This window comes from Cervus elaphus, chromosome 33 (genome assembly GCF_910594005.1).
Source record: "Cervus elaphus chromosome 33, mCerEla1.1, whole genome shotgun sequence".
Lineage (NCBI taxonomy): Eukaryota > Metazoa > Chordata > Mammalia > Artiodactyla > Cervidae > Cervus > Cervus elaphus.
In genome coordinates, this window is record NC_057847.1 from 36,949,858 (window position 1) to 36,968,671 (window position 18,814).

An 18,814-nucleotide genomic window follows, 5' to 3' on the forward strand; every position below is an offset into this window, starting at 1 on the left:
GTTCAACCCCTGGGTCAGGAATATCTCCTGGAGAAGGAAATGGCAACCTACTCCTGTATTCTTTCCTGGAAAATCCCATGGACAGAGGAGCCTGGAAGGCTTATAGTCCATAGAGTCACAAAGAGTCAGACACAATTAGCAACTGAGCACACACACACAGTAAATAAGAGGGCCTCTTCCCAATCTCCACGCTTTAGCAAGACTTCCTGTTTATCAGACACCCTAACTTTGGTCAGTCTGATCCATTTCATATCTTTTCTTTCTGTCCTTTGAATGTACATTTCCATTATTACTACTGAGGTGAAATGTTAACATTAAGAATGGGTGATGGGCCCTTTCATGTCTTTCTAATATTTGTGTGTTTGAAATATTTTATAATTAAAATGAACAAATTAGTGCAAACAAAAATCAGTGTTTTGCAATATGGCCAGCAAAGAAGCAGCAGCAAAATAGAAAATTAAGAAACTATTCTTCATTCGTCTGTGACTGAGTTATAGAAAACACTTAGAAAATATTGTGTACTTCAGATTGCCCTGCATTGTCTGAAGGATTATAGAAATTTACATCTACAATTGGCCTAAAAGGGCAAAATAGTTTACATAAAGATAGCCATCTGCCCTAAAAGCTTTCCCAAAGGAAACGTACCACCTCTTTTATTTAAATGTTCTTGTCTCTTAATAACCCCCAAATAACTTAGAACAAGTTGATTTGAGGAAACTCAATTCACCAAATGTCAGTCATAACTTTAATGTTAATTAAAAAGGGTTAATTAATTTTCCGTTCAATTTAGTCAGTGTTAATATTAAGTTCTTGGCATGTGCATACTTCTGTGGCTTTTATTTGTTTTTTCTGTGCTTGTTATACAACTGTTAAATTTAATAATTAACATTTTTATTAAATGCTATTGATACTAGAACTCAAAATACACTCTAGCTAATATTTAACATCTTTATGATTGCTTTAAGCTTCTGGACCTTCTCCTAATTTTTGTTTGCCTGAGTAAGGGCTTTTCTACAATATTCATTCATTTAATAACTATCTAATAGATATCCTCTATGTGCAGGGCATTTTGTCTGTTCAGCACTGTTAGCAAATGCAACTATTTACTGATTTTCAGTCTTCAACATGGCATGAAAGTCATGATAAATCTAACGCAACCTACTTTTAAAAAGCAAATACATTTCCAAAAGCAAATACATTTGAAGACAAACACATTTTTAAAGGGCAACTCATTGGAGTTCTGGATGGTTAGTGCTTAGGAATAAAGCCTAGTGGATACAAGATTGCATAGTAGATGGCAAAATTCTGAAATCATAAAATGATGAAATTCCTTTCTTTCATGTGCATGCTATAAGTTGACATACAAATCAGTTTAAGATAGGTTTATGTAAACTGCAAATTGTTAAACATGCATTGATTCACTGAAAGCATTGAGGTGTTTGGGATTATGTTTTAATTTCTGAGGTTGACATCAAAGGGACCCTATTCCACACACCCTTTGTCCACATTTAGAGGTTACATTATGAGGCATAAGAATCGTGGATGTGACATTATGTTCCTTCATAGTATTATTATGCCATAGTAAAGCATAATTAGTGGTACTTTTGAAGTTTAAATATTTTAATTATACCGTGAGAGGCTTTTTTGTTTTTCTGTTCCCCCTTCTCAGAGAGATATACTGCTTCTAACAAAGTGGCAATGTTTTTGGCAATGCACATTGGCCTGATATGTAGAAAGTGTTTCCTTACTATTTTGAGGTAATATCTATTAATATTTGTCCAGCTGGAATGGTATATTTTTCTGAGGTTACATACTATAGGTAAAGGAATACTTTGTCATTTTCAAACACATGCAGTGACAGACCTTTTCTCTCCAAGAATAACTCAGCTGTCAAAAATCAATGTGAGAATGAAATTTGCCACATGGTGTAGTTTCAATAGAATGTTATTATTTAAACCTTATTTGATTTCATTTTTTTGACCATTTGTATGGTATAGTATAATTTTAAGGTCTTCGATAAATACTTGTTGTAGAGGATGGGCACAATATTATTCAAAGCCTGTGCATATTTTAAATACCATTTTTGTTATTGCATTTAATTAATTTTGCTTTTTTGAAGAGAGCCAAAAAGAAGCACACAACAAACAAACAAAACCCAAACATTTTTTTTTATATAAAGGAAATTGGCTCCTGGCTCCCTGACACCAGCCCAATTCTCTCCTTCTGGTGACAGAGAAGAGAAAATTCTCTTTTCATTGCGTATGTGGATGTATTCTTCCATTCCTGTGTCAGAGGATGTGATAAGGCAAGAATCAGGCTGAATATTTAGCACTCACCCAGCTCTTTTTCTTTGGATGCTATCCTCACAATGAATCCAACTCTGATTTTTTTTTCCGTATTCACTCTGTGCCTCTCTTTTAAACTTGAGGCTACCAATCAAGTTTCCTAGACTTGACTCAAAAAAATATGGATGATATTGAGCTATCTGGGCTTCCCAGGTGGCGCTAGTGGTAAAGAACCCCCCTGCCAATGCAGAAGTCACAGGAGACGTGGTTTAGATCCCTTAGTCAGGAAGATCGTCTGGAGTAGGAAGTGACAACCCACTCCAGTATTTTTGCCTGGAAAATTCCATGGGCAGAGGATCCTGGCGGTCTACAGTCCATGGGTCGCAGAGTCAGACACGACTGAGCACAGCACTGTGATATTCTTAAGTCAGCTTGAATCTTCTGTAAATATAATAGAGGATGGGTTATTATAATTGCTATAGAGCTCAAAGACAAGCGTGGTGAGAAAGCTTGTCAATGTGTGTTTTTAAAAGCTGCTGATCTTGAATGAGTTCTTCCTGACAATCCTAATAAATGAATCAGCAGATGAGCCAATGATAACGTAAATGTATTGCGTATATGTTTACTCATCCATACAGAAGGCAAATTTCCTGCCAGGTTAGTAGATGACTCTTCCTAAGTGGTATTTGGTGTGAATTTTCCTACCTGTTCAGATAGTGCTATCACAGCAAGTTAAAACCCAGTTAAACAGAATCATCCAGTTGCCGAAATGGAACAATCAGCAACTTTTTCTGAAGTTAATGGGATTCTGTTAGTTTAATTTTATTGCACTCATTGATAAGAGAGAGAATGCTTACTTCATGTGTAATGAAATACTGATAAGTGCTGTCATTTCATTTTTTTCTTGTGATTACATAAAGCAAAAGATGGGCTTTTAAATTGATACAATATTTGCTTTACTGCATTCCACATGATAAGTTATACATTTTTAGATCTTTTCCCCTGACTAATATAGATAAACTCGGTCACTTCTAAAAAACATATACTTAAACCAAGATATATTATAATGATTTTATTCTAATGTTTATAAAATTAATGTATGTTAGTTGTGTATTTTATCAGTATTTTAAATGTAGAGATCTACTCTAGCTGAAAATATTTTTAATGTATTGTGCTTTGAGTTTCAGGAAAACATGAATATGTGGAGACATACCTATAAGAAAGTGATAAAAATAACATTCAAAGCTAAATAGAAAAATTAGTCACAGTCCAGTTATGAACCAACAAAATTATTTTTCATCTTTCACTGCACACTTACAGAGTGAAGGCTAGCATGGAAAAGGCTAGCACCTTTTCCCTAAATACAGCTTGTTTAATCTGATTGCCTTAAATGGCAAAAATTGGATTGGGGGAACCAGTTTTAGGTATTTGAGATAGATGATCTACAGATAGAAGATAGATAGACAGATAGATATGCCTTTTGGTATTTGGTTTGTCAGGTAAAGTTTTTCACATGAAGGAAAGTAGCATCAGCTTTAGTTATTTCTTCACAATAAAAAGTGAGGGGGAATATAGAACAAGGAGTCCTACTTTCCCAGTCCCTCTTGATTTGCCGGTGAAAGAGAATTGGGTGGGGTGGAATGGTTCCACAAAGAAATGGCAAGTCTGAGGCATTAAGAATCATCAACTGCCAAGCCTGCACCACAGTCATTTCCACTTGGCTTTGCCCACTCTCTGAAAAGACTTCTCTGTGTTGCCCCCTCCTAGTCCTCCATCCTGTTAATCCCTTCCCTCTCCATTCCCATGTCCTAGGCCACTTCCAGAGCGCTTGGGCTGTGTCCTGCAAACACAAAGAGCTGACACCCGTTTGGTACAGAAAACAGAAAATGGATTGGTTTGGACCCCTTATGAAAGGAGATTTAAGCTGCAAGGGGCCCATGTTCCATTTCAGGCTTCCTAGCCTTAGTTATTTTGTTGTCTGTTTCCTTAGTTTTCTTCCTTGTAACCTCCTTCAGATGATGAGAATGTGGCTCAAAGAGCATCCCCCGAGCCAGAGCTGAATCTCAGGCCTTACCAGCTGGAAGTGGCCCAGCCTGCCCTGGAGGGGAAGAACATCATTATATGCCTCCCTACAGGGAGTGGGAAAACCAGAGTGGCCGTTTACATTGCCAAAGATCACTTGGACAAGAAGAAAAAAGCATCTGAACCTGGAAAAGTTATGGTCCTCGTCAATAAGGTATTCAGACAGTGCATAAATAGAACATGTTTATTTTCATATTTTTTTTCTGAAGCATTTGTCTAGTGATATTTGTAACAATGGGTCATACGGTTTTAATTAGGAAAAATGTCAGAATGAGTAATTTATTTTAAACCTTTTTTTTCAGTTCTATTATCTAAATTATTAACCATTAAAGTAGATTTTTTTGTCTTATTAAACCAGAACATTAAATCAAAGGGCTGTAACTGATGTACTGTTGTTCAGTTGCTCAGTCATGTCTGATTCTTTGCAACCCTATGGACTGCAGCACGCCAGGCTTCCCTGTTCATCACCAACTTCCAGAGCTGGCTCAAATTCATGTCCATTGAATCAGTGATGCCATCTTGTCCTCTGTCATCCCCTCCTCCTCCTGCTTTCTATCTTTCCCAGCATCAAGATCTTTTCCAATGAGGCAGCTCTTTGCATCAGGTGGCCAAAGGATTGGAGCTTCAACTTCAGCATCAGTCCTTCCAATGAATATTCAGTGTTGACTTCCTTTAGGATTGACTGGTTTGATCTCCTTGTTGTCCAAGAGTCTTCTCTAACACCACAGTTCAAAAGTATCAGTTCTTTGGCATTCAGCCGTTTTTATTGTCTAGCTCTCACATCTGTACATGACTACTGGAAAAAACTATAGCTTTGACTATAGAGACCTTTGTAGGCAGAGTAATGTCTCTGTTTTTAATAATGTCTCTAATTTATACTGATGTATAAAGAATGTATTTACTCAGATTTTCTTTATGGTGAACTAGTACTGACTTATCATTGCATATGGACTTAAATGACCTCAAAATATCACTGAAATCTAGGCTTAAACACTGTGTTCTAGAGTCTCTTTAACCACCGTACATGAGTGTGTGCATGCTAAGTCACTTCAGTCGTGTTGAACCTGTGTCTCTTGTGTCTTCTGCATTGGCAGGCAGGTTTTTACCACTAGCATCACCTGGGCTACCACCTAGGAAGCCCTTTTTAACCACTGACCCTCAGTCAAAAGTGGCAAGTGCTCTTTATTCAGAATATATATAATTTGGCTTGAAAATGAAGAGAAAATTAAGTGAATATTTGAATGATTTATATCAAGTTTAATAGAGAAATAATTTTCAAATAGTTTATATATATGTAAAAAATATATATATATATACACACATATATCATTCAATGCAACTGAGGTTTTGCTTTAATATTTTTATCTTAGGATTTTTAAAGTCTATCTTCATAAACAGGTATAAGTCTCCATTTTAAACAAAGTCTAGTTGAACTTTATTCAGATATATCAGAGTTTATTAATTTATAAGTTTGTAACTTGGGGATATTGATATTTACCATTTTATGGAGTAAAATTGAGTACAGTTTCCATGACCAAAAACAATCTTTTTCCCATTACATTGGTGACTAGATTCTCATTTGCTCCTTTACAGAAAATATAATTATAGACTATATGTGTAACTTTCCTCTATTTTTTGGATTTCTATCATGCTGAAAGTTTTAATTATAGTCTGCTTTTTAGTATTAGAGAAATGTACTCAGAATCCATAATCTTAATGATTTCTATCATGTAACTCCAAAAGCATTTTGTATATACACCCCAAGCCTAAATACGGTTCCTTCATACTTACATGCCCCCTGTTAGAACAGTTTGTGTGTGTGTGTGTGGTGATGGTGATACATTAAAATTTTTTTCCCATGGCTTTTCATATATTTTCCTTATTAAGGATATTATCTTTTGGAATAAAACAAATCTAGGTGTGAATACTATTTCTACCTACCAGTAATTTGATCTTGGGCAAATTATGAACTTCTCTCACTTTAATTTCCTCATCTGTAAAGTGAGTAAAATAATACTACTCTATACAGGGTTGGAGGTTTAAATGAGATAATCTATTTAAAATCTAAGAGTGACTCAGTGAATATCAGTTCCTTCTCCCTTCCTTCCTCCTCACCTTAACAACTAATAAATTGCAATTCCTTAACCAATGAATAAGGTCTTAAGTGCCAGGTCCAGAAAAAAGAACAAAATTAATTGGATTTGAAACGACTTAAACTGATGCTCTTGATACCGTCTTTACATTCTTGCATTTCCTCAAACTCATTCCCTTCATTTACTCTCCCAAAGATCTCTCCTTCCCTTGTCTGTCTCTCTCTTGGTTATATTACCTCCTCCAAAGCATGTAACCTCAAAACCTAGGAGTTACTTTTGGTCCATCAGCTTCCTGTACTTCTTTTATCCAGCATCATAGACACTAGAGTTGAAAGAAGCCTGTAAGATCCGGTTTTCATTTATTGCCAAGTGATTCTCTCACCTCTGCTGAGTAACTTCTAATATCAAGAAGGTCCTCCTTCTAACAAGAGAGAGCTCAATCCATTCTTTGAACAACCGACACTGTTAGAAAGACATACCTGCATTCATCAAAATCCATTTCTCTGTAATCCACACTTATTGCTTAGCATTCTTCCCTCTGTAATATACAGAGTAAGCTGAATCTTAATTTTGCTGCCTTACGATAGCCCTTCACAAAGAAAAGACATCAAGCATCAAATGACTCCGGAGGGATTTTTCTTTTAGTTTGCTGTGATAAATACTTCCAGTGCTCTTATATGTTCTTCATATATGTAGTTTCCAGACTTTTCATCTTCTTTAGAGCTCATATTTTTTCAGACATTAACTAAGACCCTGTTAAAACACAGTGTTTAGGGTTGGACAAAATACTGTAGGTAGTAGAGGAAAGATGAGATGTGACGTGTGATCCATGGCCGGGTTTGCCTTTTGTTACCAATGCTGGCACCCACTGACTCATCTGAAGTTTTCCGTAACCTAAGAAGTCTCAGCTTGTTTTCATTTGAAGAATCTGTTAAACTAGACCTCTCTTAAGTTATTTTTGAAGGTTAATTTTGAGCCTACATGAAAATACTTAGGTTTATCCTTATGTTTTTCATATTATGAATCTTGATTGATCTTTTCAAGTCTCATATTTTTGTGTGTATCTCATGCACCTTCCTTTTTGTATAACTCCTCATCCTCTCAGTGCTATATTCTGGCTGTGACTCTTTCATCCCGTTGGAGCAAGGTGATACTTATGAATTCACATTTGCACCCGTGTTTAAAAGTGAAATTATCCTCATTAATTATTCATATCCATTGCATTGCTCTGTAGACATTTAAGGCCATGGGTCCAATTTCTGATCTGCTTCCCTCTTGTTTTTCCATAGGAATTATTGGAAATCTCTCTACTAGATCTTCCCTAATAATCATTTAATTTATTATCCCATTGCTTTGAATTCTAAAGTAATTTAATTCTTTCGATTGAATCAGATCATCTCTGACCCAGTAAGTCAACATAACCTACTTTCTATATTTGGCCCAATGGCAAGGCTTTAATATTATAACCCTTCATCTAGAAAGGAGAAATCCTGTTTCCTAATACCGTTTACTTTTGTCTCCCTTTCTCTTTCCTTTCCAAAGTTATCGCCTTCAGATGCAGGGAGAAATGAAAACACCACCTGTGTTCCCAGACTTTCTATTTCCTATCTAGGACTTCAACATCATGAGAGAGAAATCCCAGGTTCCTAGATGCTATAATACAGCCCCATATGATTCAGCAGAAGTGGGTAGCATTTGGGTTTGATTAGTCTTGGCAGGCACTCTGTCACATCTCAGGAAAAGGCTCCAAGAGGACCACACACCTCCCAATTAGCCATGTCAGGCTTGCATCTGGCTCTCTTTGTGTCCTTCAGGAGGAAGTCAGTGCCACCCAAAGTGAGTCTCAGGATTTCCAACACCTGCCACCTCCTGTGACAATGTCTTTTTATTCTGTAGGCCAAAATATGCTGCTTCTTTGGAATATCTCAGCCCATCCTTTATGGGCGGAACCTCAGGTTTCTATGCCACTCCGGACCATGGCGGTGGTGGTTTAGTCTCTAAGTCATGTCTGACTCTTGCAACCCCATGGACTGTAGCCTCCCAGGCTCTCTGTCCGTGGGATTTTCCAGGCAAGAATACTGGAGTGGGTTGTTATTTCCTTCTCTACTCCATCGTATAGAGATTCTTAAATGATTCAGCAGCATGAGCGTATTTAAAGACAAATCAAATGCGGAGCCTGCCCTCAGGGAATCTATGGTCTAGGAAATTAGAGCTGTATATTAATATAATAATGACTATTGTGTTACACTTCACAATCTCTCATTAAAATCACACAGCCCTTGTTTTTAGTAACCATAAATATCACCATTTTAGCAATCAGGAAACCGAGGCTTTGGGCTTTAATTGGCCTGTCAGGACTCATCTGCAGCAGAGCCGAGACTTGAACCCTTTTCTTCTGAAGGGAACTTGTCCTCCCTTCTATCATTCTCTACTACTAGGATAAAAAGATGGTGAAATACCAGGGAAGTTTTCTGAGTACTGGCACTATGTTAGCCTCTATTTCATTTATTTTTCATAACACTTCCACCACAGGTTGATATTTTCCTGACTTTGTTCATTGGAGATAGAGATGATTAGGTGACTTGTCCAAAGTCACACAATAAGCAAGTAGCTGGAGTATTTGTTTTCAGAGCTCACTTTCTCTCCTCTGGAGCATGCAATCTCCACTACATTTAATCTTCCTTTACTTCCTCAGAATCTTTTTTGCTGACTTCCTTCTTAGATTATTTCCGCTGTCTTGTATAAGTAGAATGAAAAGAATAGTCCTATAAAAGTGAATCAGAAATGACTTTGTAGAAGAAAAAGAAGAGCTGTGGTTCTCTTTTTAAAAATTTTTGAAAAGACTTAAATGTCATATTGGAAGCTTCATAAAGTGCAGGCTTCAAGACTCTGTCCTAAATATGGTCAGTCTCTAGATTCAATAGCTCTTGAGTGGGGCTTGGGAGTCTGCATTCTCCAAATATCTCAATTGATTTTGTGACAGATAGGCAGACAAGAGATCTCACTTTGGAGGGAGAAAAACAACTAAATGAAGTTTTCTCTTTCAATCCTGTGTTATATTCTTGCACTTACCAAACTTTGTTATTTATTCACTCTGTTTCCTTGGAATTCATGGGCTCCATTTAGCCCCCTTTCCCCTCCTACATTCACTCTTAGAAGCCCTCACCATTTCTACTAAATAATAATACAAAGAAGTGTTCTTCCTTGGTTCTCTTCAACTAAGAGGGTCAGTCTGCCCTTATTTTTCGCATAGAGTTTATCTCAAATTTTAAAAAATGAATAGCACATACCTTACAGACCACTGTAAGGTAATCACTGATCACATTATCAGGTAATTGCATGAGGAGAAATGTAATGTTCATTCTTTGATGTTTGCCCTTGAAACTCTTTCTGCCAACTTTATTTGCCATGCTGTACATTCCTGGGCTTCCACTGTACAGTTTCTCCTAGGATATAACCTTCAAGATGGCCTGGTTCGGGAAGATCCCTTGGAGAAGGAAATGGCAATCCACTCCAGTATCCTTGCCTGGGAAACCCCATGGACAGAGGGGCCTGGAGGGTCACAGTCTGTGAGTTTGCTAAGAGATAGATACAACTTAACAACTAAACAACAGGGGCCCGGTTATTCCTTTCCCTAGTAATCGAGCTGTTCTAAATGACTGGTGATGTGAGAGCCTTGAGGTGTCAACTCAGTCACCTTCAGTGGTCACTACAACATATAAAGACTCAACTCCTTTGTTCTTTACTGAGCAACAAAACCTTAACACTTTGACCAGGTTCAGCTGTTACTGAGGCTAGACATTTCTAAATGTAAATTGAGGTAGAATGCAGAGTAATGACATCACTGGGCATTGTGAATGCAGGACTGAAGAACTGACAGCACACCTCCAGTTCAGCACTAGGCTCAGGGCAAAACATTTCCAGACTTGCAGGTCTCAGTTCTCAGACACGGGATTGAACGTGGGCCATGGCAGTGAAAGCCAGAATCCTAATCGTTAGGTCACCTGGGAACTCCCATAAATTTGTTTTCTGTGTCTGTGAGTCTGTTTCTACTTTGTAAGTAAGTTCATTTGTATTTTCAATTACATTAGATTACATTTGGTTCATTTGTATTTGTCTTAGTTTACTCATGTATTGTTGTTCAGTCACTAAGTCATGTCCAACCTCAATGCCATGCTCCTCTGTCCTCCACTATATTCTGGAGTTTGTTCACACTCATGTCCATTGAGTCAGTGATGCTGTCTGATCATCTCACCCTCTGACGTCCCCTTCTCCTCCTGCCCTCGGTCTTTCCCAGCATCAGGGTCTTTTCCAATGAGTATTTACATCAGGTGGCCAAAGTATTGGAGCTTCAGCTTCATCATCAGTCCTTCCAATGAATATTCAGGGTTGATTTCCTTTAGGATTGACTGATTTGATCTCCTTGCAATCTAACAGACTCTCAAGAATCTTCTCCAGCATCACAATTTGAAAGCATCAGTTCTTCAGCACTCAACCTTATTTATGGTCCTACTCTCACATCTGTACATGACTACTGGAAAAACCATAGCTTTGACTAAATAGACCTCTCTCAGGAAAGTGATGTCTCTGATTTTTAATATGCTGTCAAGTTTTGTCATAGTTTTTCTTCCAAGGAGAGATTACATGTATAAGTTATATCATATGATATTTTTCTTTTTCTTTTTGACTTAGTTCACTTAGTAAGATAATCTTTATGTCCATCCATGTTGTTTCATGTGGCATTATTGCTTTCTTTTTGTGACTGAGTAATATTCTATATATATACATATATATATATACACACAGACACATATATATATAAAACATCTTTCTTTTGCATTCATATGTTGATGGACATTTAGGTTGCTTCCATGTCTTGTCTATTGTAAATTGTGCTGCTATGAACACTGAGATTCATGTATCTTTTCAAATTAGGGTTTTCATCTTTTCTGGATATATGCCCAGGAGTAGGATTGTTGAATCATTAGTAACTAAATTTTTATTTTTTTTAAGGAACTTGCTATTTTGTTCTTTTTCAGCCACCAAAGCTGGTCTAGCAGTCCATCCCTTCACCTCCACCTGTTCTCCTAGGCAATATCTTACCTTCTTCCTACCTTTGGTTTTTTGCATCCTCCAATTCCTTAGGCAGGTTGCCTCTGGCTTGATCCCCAGACAACTCTACAGCCCATAAGGGTCCTGTGAACTGTTACATTGAATTTAAAATACTCTTGGTGTTCATAACCCTTTATAGCTTGACTTAGTTTTAAAAATTCAAATTTTGTTTCTTATTCAGGCTTAATTTCAATTTATCTCTTCACTAACCCACAGTTTACAAGATTAAAATTTTTTCTAAACCCTTCCAAAATGGAAGTTGCTTCTTCCATTTTGCTGTCACTTTCTTTGTTTCCATGGAAGAATTGTCACATTGTGTTGTGATCATTTGTTTTGTTTTCTTGAGTCTTGGTCCATGTGCTTGGCTAGAAAGAATTCCTGAGAGTTGTCAGCTATACCTTAAACATCTTTGTGTTTCAGACACAATGTCTACACCTAATGAAAGACATTGACTAAATGCTTACCAATGTGTGAATGAATGAAATGATGGATAGGCTGTTACATCTAATTAACTTATAATGCAAACATTTCTGATAATGCTTGGCATACATAGTAGGCCTTTGGTCAATACTCTTTTTGTTTGACAGTGCTTTCTCTTTCTTTTTAACTTTGGCATTTTTAAAGGTACCGTTAGTTGAACAGCTCTTCCGCAAAGAGTTTGAACCATTTTTGAAGAAATGGTATCATGTTACTAGATTAAGTGGTGATACCCAATTGAAAATAACATTTCCAGAAGTTGTCAAGTCTCATGATGTTATTATCAGTACAGCTCAAATCCTTGAAAACTCCCTTTTAAACTCAGAAGAAGGTGAAGATGATGGTGTAGAGTTGTCAGGTTGGTTGAAATGTTTATTTTTGTAAAATAGTATGAATATTGATAGTAGTAACAGGGACTGTATTAGTTAAATAAGTTTTTAAAGGTTGATTAAATATTTAAACGTTTATTTTTTTTATGTTTTATCAATTTTTAATTGAAGTGTAGTTGATTTACAATGTTGTATTGATTTCCCCTGTGTCGCAAAATGATTCATTTATACATATATACATTATTTTTTAATATTCATTTCCATTGTTTATCATAAGATATTGAATATAATTCTCTTCTACAACCTTGTTGTTTATCCATTCTATATATAAAAGCTTACATCTGCTAACCTCAATCTCTCACTCCATAATTTTGATTTAGATTGTCTTCCATTACTTAAGTTTTCATTAAAAACCTTCTTCCTTGGGGAAGTAAACAAAAAGTGGGATAAGTTTTTAAGTATATCACTTTATTCTGCATCAGTATATCATTATTAAATCAAACAGTTACTGGACTTCCAAATTACTCAGTATTTCTAAGTACCAACAAGTTCTTTTTAAGTTTTAGTGGACCCTGTTAGATATGCCCTCTTCTCTGTAGAATAAATACAGTCCTTTCTGTTTTGTGGGGGATGGGAAGAAAAGGTAGGAGCAAGGTGGGGAAGGAAGTGTATAAAATCATAATAATTAAATGCCATGTTGAAATAAGGTAAAATTATTCCTTTTTAAATAATGTTTTTCATTTGATAGAATGAAGATAAAATTCGCCAACTTTAAATATTTTATTAAAGAACAAAAATGTAATTCTGAGAGTTTTGGGGAATAAGTCAGGATTTGATCCATCCCATAACATTTTTTAGATCAATAAATTTTCCAAAACTCACCTATTAAATGGGGATGATAACAGGGATAGTTTCATGATTAATACGCACAGACATCTGTATATACAGGTGACTAGGATACTTACATTTCCCTTTAAAAAGTGAGAGGTACTTGGCTACTAAGTTTACTAACTTAAAGGTACTTTTTCACTATGTCTTGCCAATATGGACAAATAAACCATTTTAATTTCCTTTCAAGACTTTTCTCTCATCATTATTGATGAATGCCATCACACCAACAAAGAAGCGGTCTATAACAACATCATGAGGCGTTATTTGAAACAGAAGTTGAAAAACAATAAACTTAAGAAAGAAAACAAACCAGTGATTCCCTTACCTCAGATAGTGGGGCTAACAGCCTCACCAGGTGTTGGAGGAGCCAAAAAGCAAGCCAAAGCAGAAGAACACATTTTAAAAGTAAGTCATTAACTTTATGCATGAGTCAAAAAACCAAAGTTATAGCAAATGCCAGTGCTTCTTGGTTAAGATTAAGTCCAAGTGCTGTGGAATGCATGAAGGATGGTATTCCATGCTCATCAGTTAAAAGAAATCTATATGCTTTGAAGTGAATAGACTCAGTCTTGTACAAAGCCGTAAGTGCCTTAATAAATTACTGTGACACAGAACAATATCAAAAAAATTATGGAGAGCAAACTTAGTGAAAAATTGGGACAAACTAAATACCTGCCTTTAAATATCTATCCCTAATTGTCAAACTCAATGATCTATTCATAGAAGTATGCATGAACTATGAAGGCTTCTAATTTCCATACATACTCTATGCATTTCAAAATTGCATAGTTTCTTCTGTGCCTTTTTGTTGTTGTTGTTCTGTGTGATACTCAGGTTCCAGGTAATTCAAATTAATGGAGATATGAGAGACATGAGGGAAATGGAGATATGAGAATCTTTATTTAAAAACATATTTCTTGTCCACTGCCCCCAAATGGTAACAACACATATAGTACTATTGTTGATCTCAAGCACTGAAAGAATTCAGAGTAATTCACATAAGATATTGACACAAAGGCATTGTATTTACATTTTAAGTCCCTTATTTTTAAGTTGAAGTTGGTAAAAATCATATAGAGTAGACAAAAGCACAATTATTTTTTCCAACATATTATTTATTACTAGAATTAAGGACTAACTCCAATCCAAATCCAGGTACATGGGCTTTGTCTGCTCCTATCTTTGTCCTGTCCTCTTTTATGTGTAGAAGAAAGTGGTAATATGATTATGGATGTCAAGATGACCCATAAATGCCTTGTGTAATACGGTTAGCTTATAAACATCTCTTCTCATCTCTGCAATTTTCTGTACTCTCTCCATGTTACTTTTTCCATCTGGAAAAATGGAATTTAAGAAATGAAAAGAAATACTTTTTCTGAAATTTTCTACCAACTTGATTTAGAAGTTCTTTTTTTACTCTTATCAGGATGAATGTTACTGTTTGGACCCACAGTGAAGCAATACTAAAATGCTGCGCTTAGCAAATCATGCTACATATTTCTCACACAAGAAAAAATTCTACACTGAATCAATTGAAAAGGAATAGTATTTGAATATTGAAGTGTCTCTTTTTCAGATATGTGCCAATCTTGATGCAGTTACCATTAAAACCGTGAAACAAAATATTAATCTACTTAAAGAGCAAATAAAGGAGCCATGCAAAAAGTTTGTAATTGCAGATGACACCAAAAAAGTATGTGCTTAAAGTTTTATGTTTATTTGATTGATGATACCATGTTCACCTGAAAGATGCCAAGATTATCTTACACTGACACTCTGAATAATATTATTTTTAATTTTTGTAGAAAAGTTAGTTTTATTCTTTTTTATTGATATTAGGCAGCAAAGCACTGTGGTGAATTCTTAATCTTTTCGTTTTCTAGTTTATACAAAGAGTAGCTTAGTACTTTGTTTACTAAGTGTCAGTTGTGGTGGGAGAGAAAGGGTAAGGGTGGGGAAGGTTGTAAAGCTAAACTAGAGGGATTACCATAGTTTCTTTTATTTGTTTTACTTTTCTGAATTGATTTTCCCAACATTGAACAGAGCCATTTTTGACTACCAGATTTCAGTTGGCAATGATAACAGGTATCCCACCTAATTGACATATTTAGTTTCTTAGGAAAATACTTAACAGTAAAGAAGTGAAATATTTACTTTAACAGTGTTTTTGTGATGAATATCTTATACAAATCAACCTGAGTCAGTTTGAAGATTGTGACTAGAACATTATGCCAGTACTTTCTTTTGTAAAATGTAAAAAGCACCATAAATTTTAGCTGTGTGTCCTTGATAGTAAGTACAGTCTTTGCAAATCTACCTTATAAGGATGTTGAGTTATGAAATATACATAATAGATAATATTGTGTTTGAAATATAGGCACCAAACTAATGTTAGCAACCAATCTCCATAGGTCATTCTTTTCTGAAAATTTTGAAAAATAGAACTGTCTGTTCCCCCTGAACTAGCACATTTGAGTGTACTTGATTTTTCTTCACTTTTTTCATTCAGTTTTACTGAATAAGTTTAAATGCATGTTTCTAATCATAATCATTAAAATTAATCCTCAGTATCCTCAAAGAATTTGCTACCTTATCTTTTAACTTAATTAACTTATGCTGTGCCTAGTCATTCAGTCGTGTCTGACTCTTTGCGACCCCATGGACTGGAGCCTACCAGGCTCCTCTCTCCATGGAATTCTCCAGGCAAGAATACTGGAGTGGGTTGCCATGCCCTCCTCCAGGTCCCTCCAACTTAATTAACTTCGGGTATACTTTTTATTGGGTTTCCCTGGTGGCTCAGCTGGTAAAGAATCTACCTGCAGTGCCAGAGACTTGGGTTCGCTCCCTGGGTGGGGAAGATTCCCTGGAGAAGGGAATGGCTACCCACCCCAGTGTTCTGGCCTGGAGAATTCCGTGGACTGTATAGTCCATAGGGTCAAAAAGAGATGGGCATGACTGAGTGACTTTCACTTCACATACTTTTTATTGAAGTGTTAATACAACACACATACAGAAAGGTTCAAGTTCATAGATGTGCAGATTGCTGAATCTTCATAAACTGAAAACACTTGTATAACCAAAATCCAGATCAAAGGACTTCCCTTGCAGTCCAGTCATTAAGACTCCATCCTTCCAGTGCAGGAAGCATGGGTTTGATCCCTGGTCGGGGAACTGAGATCCCACATGCTAAGCAGTGTGGCCAAAAATGAAAAATGAAATCCCCATAGTATATATTCTTCTATGTCTGGCTATCCTCAAAACTCTACCTTTTAAAATTTTATTTTGGCACAAATAATACTGAAACCAGTTCTTCACTAAGGAATGTTTTTTTAAACTAAGTTCAAACTTTTTAAATATTTGGGATATTACTTTAATATGTATTTTTAAAATAGCTATTAGCATTCAAGGTGTATAACATTCATTAATTTTATTTTTTAAGTTTTAAATGGGAAATTCCAGCATGGATACCTGGTGTTGGTGTGGTGTGGCTTGAGGGTGGAGGTAAAATAGAAGCTGATAAAAAAAAAAATTTAATGTATAAAGAAGTGATCAGATTAACCTGTTACTTTGTCTAGACAATGAGTCTGAATCAAATTTGTTATAACATATAAATTATTTTAATAATGATAATGTTATTAATTCAACAATATGAACATGTAAAAATAAGTGTATCATTTATTTTTAGGATCCATTTAAAGATAAGCTGCTAGAAATAATGACAAAGATTCAAATTTTTTGCCAAATTAGTCCAATGTCAGATTTTGGAACTCAACCCTATGAACAATGGCTCATTCAAATGGAAAAAAAAGGTAATTTGGGTTTTAACATAGCATTTGCTTTATCTCATGTTTATACCAAGATTCCAGGTCACATGTTCCCAAGCAAACTGAAAGCAAATATAATAGCAAATGGAATTTCTGTGTTCAAGTAGGACAAGGATAAAATGTCCTGACTCCTTATCTAAGGAAAGAGGCACCAATTCATCCATTTTCTGTTAATCTCCAGAGTCTTTCACTTATTAAATATTTAAAGTATTAAGATAAATATTAGCATCTCTGTTTCCACATGCAAACTTAACTAATGTGTTTTTCATGCCATTCCTCAGAGTCAGCATGAATCAAGTGTTTTCTTTCTTTTTTTTTTTTGCTGATGCAAAATAGAAGTAGCAAGTCTAGGAGTCAGAAAACTTGCCCCCTTTTTCTGCTCATGGCACATTTTGAGCCTTAATTTGCTCATTTCAAAACCAAAGTGAAGCCTATTTTCAAGTCAGTATCATAAACATATTAACATATTCAAGTCCACAGCAGCTTGGGGGAGTATTCTATCATTATTTCATTGTACATAACATATTTTTCATAGCTGCAAAAGAAGGAAATCGCAAAGATCGTGTTTGTGCAGAACATCTGAGGAAGTACAATGAGGCCCTACAAATTAATGATACAATCCGTATGATTGATGCATATAATCACCTTGAAACTTTCTACAATGATGAGAAAGAGAAGAAGTTTGCGGTCCTCCTAGGAGATGAGAGTGATGACGATGGTGATGATGAAGATGTGGGTGATGGAAAAACACCTTTGAAGCTGCACGAGACAGATGAATTTCTCATATCTCTATTTTTGGGTAAGAATCAGTGTAACATTTTTGCATGGACTCATGCGTTTATCTCTTTGGCATGAACCCACTGCTTCTTAAGAACTCTCCAAAAAGTTCTCTTAAAATCTCATTTTGAAAGAAGAAAATCCATTCATATTGGAGATATTTCTAATTGATGGGATCAACCAGCGATGAGCTGTATTATCTTAGCTTATCATTTGGTCATCTGGTTTTATTATTAAGTTGACCACAACAAATTTATTTTAAAAACTAGCCTGATTGTTGGATATAGCACAAGATTAACTATAGTTGAACTTCTTAGTACTTCATTATATGAAGTCTTCCAGTTAGTTGCTCACATATTTTATGAATTTAAGCTAATTATTTCTTGCAAATCAAAACTGTAATAAGATGTCACCTCACACAGTCAGAATGGCCATCTACAAATAGCAAGTGCTAGATAGAGTGTGGAGAAAAGTGAGCCCTGCTGCACTGCTGATGGAAATGTAAATTTGTGGAGCCACTGTTGAGAACAGTATGGAGGCTCCTTAAAAAACTAAAAACAGAGTTACTATATGATCCAGCAATCCTATTCCTGGGCATATATCCAGAGAGCACTCTAATTTGGAAAGATGCATGCATCCAAATGTTCATAGCAGCACTATTCACAATAGCCAAGACATGGATGCCACCTAGTACATCAATAGATAAAGGGATAATAAAGATGCTATACATCTATATCTATATTTATATCATCTATATCTGTAGCTATACCTGTCCGCACACAATGAAAGATACTATGCAGCTTAAAAGAAGAATGAAATAATGCCATTTGTAGCTACATGGGTGAACCTGGAGATTATCATACTAAATGAAGTAAGCCATTCAGAGAAAGACAAATAATTATCTTATATCACTTATATGTGGAAAATCAAATATGATACAAACT

At 35.7% G+C, this 18,814-nt stretch overlaps 1 protein-coding gene across 1 annotated transcript in view; it reads left to right on the top strand.

Moving 5' to 3' along the window:
• IFIH1 (interferon induced with helicase C domain 1) overlaps nucleotides 1-18,814 on the top strand; it is a 56,149-nt gene that overhangs the window by 27,824 nt on the left and 9,511 nt on the right. Inside the window, exons 5-10 of the mRNA XM_043894390.1 lie at nucleotides 4,301-4,521; nucleotides 12,197-12,407; nucleotides 13,457-13,674; nucleotides 14,846-14,962; nucleotides 16,955-17,078; nucleotides 17,629-17,892. Coding sequence (XP_043750325.1) covers nucleotides 4,301-4,521; nucleotides 12,197-12,407; nucleotides 13,457-13,674; nucleotides 14,846-14,962; nucleotides 16,955-17,078; nucleotides 17,629-17,892 — 1,155 coding nt within the window. The remainder of the gene's footprint in view (nucleotides 1-4,300; nucleotides 4,522-12,196; nucleotides 12,408-13,456; nucleotides 13,675-14,845; nucleotides 14,963-16,954; nucleotides 17,079-17,628; nucleotides 17,893-18,814) is intronic.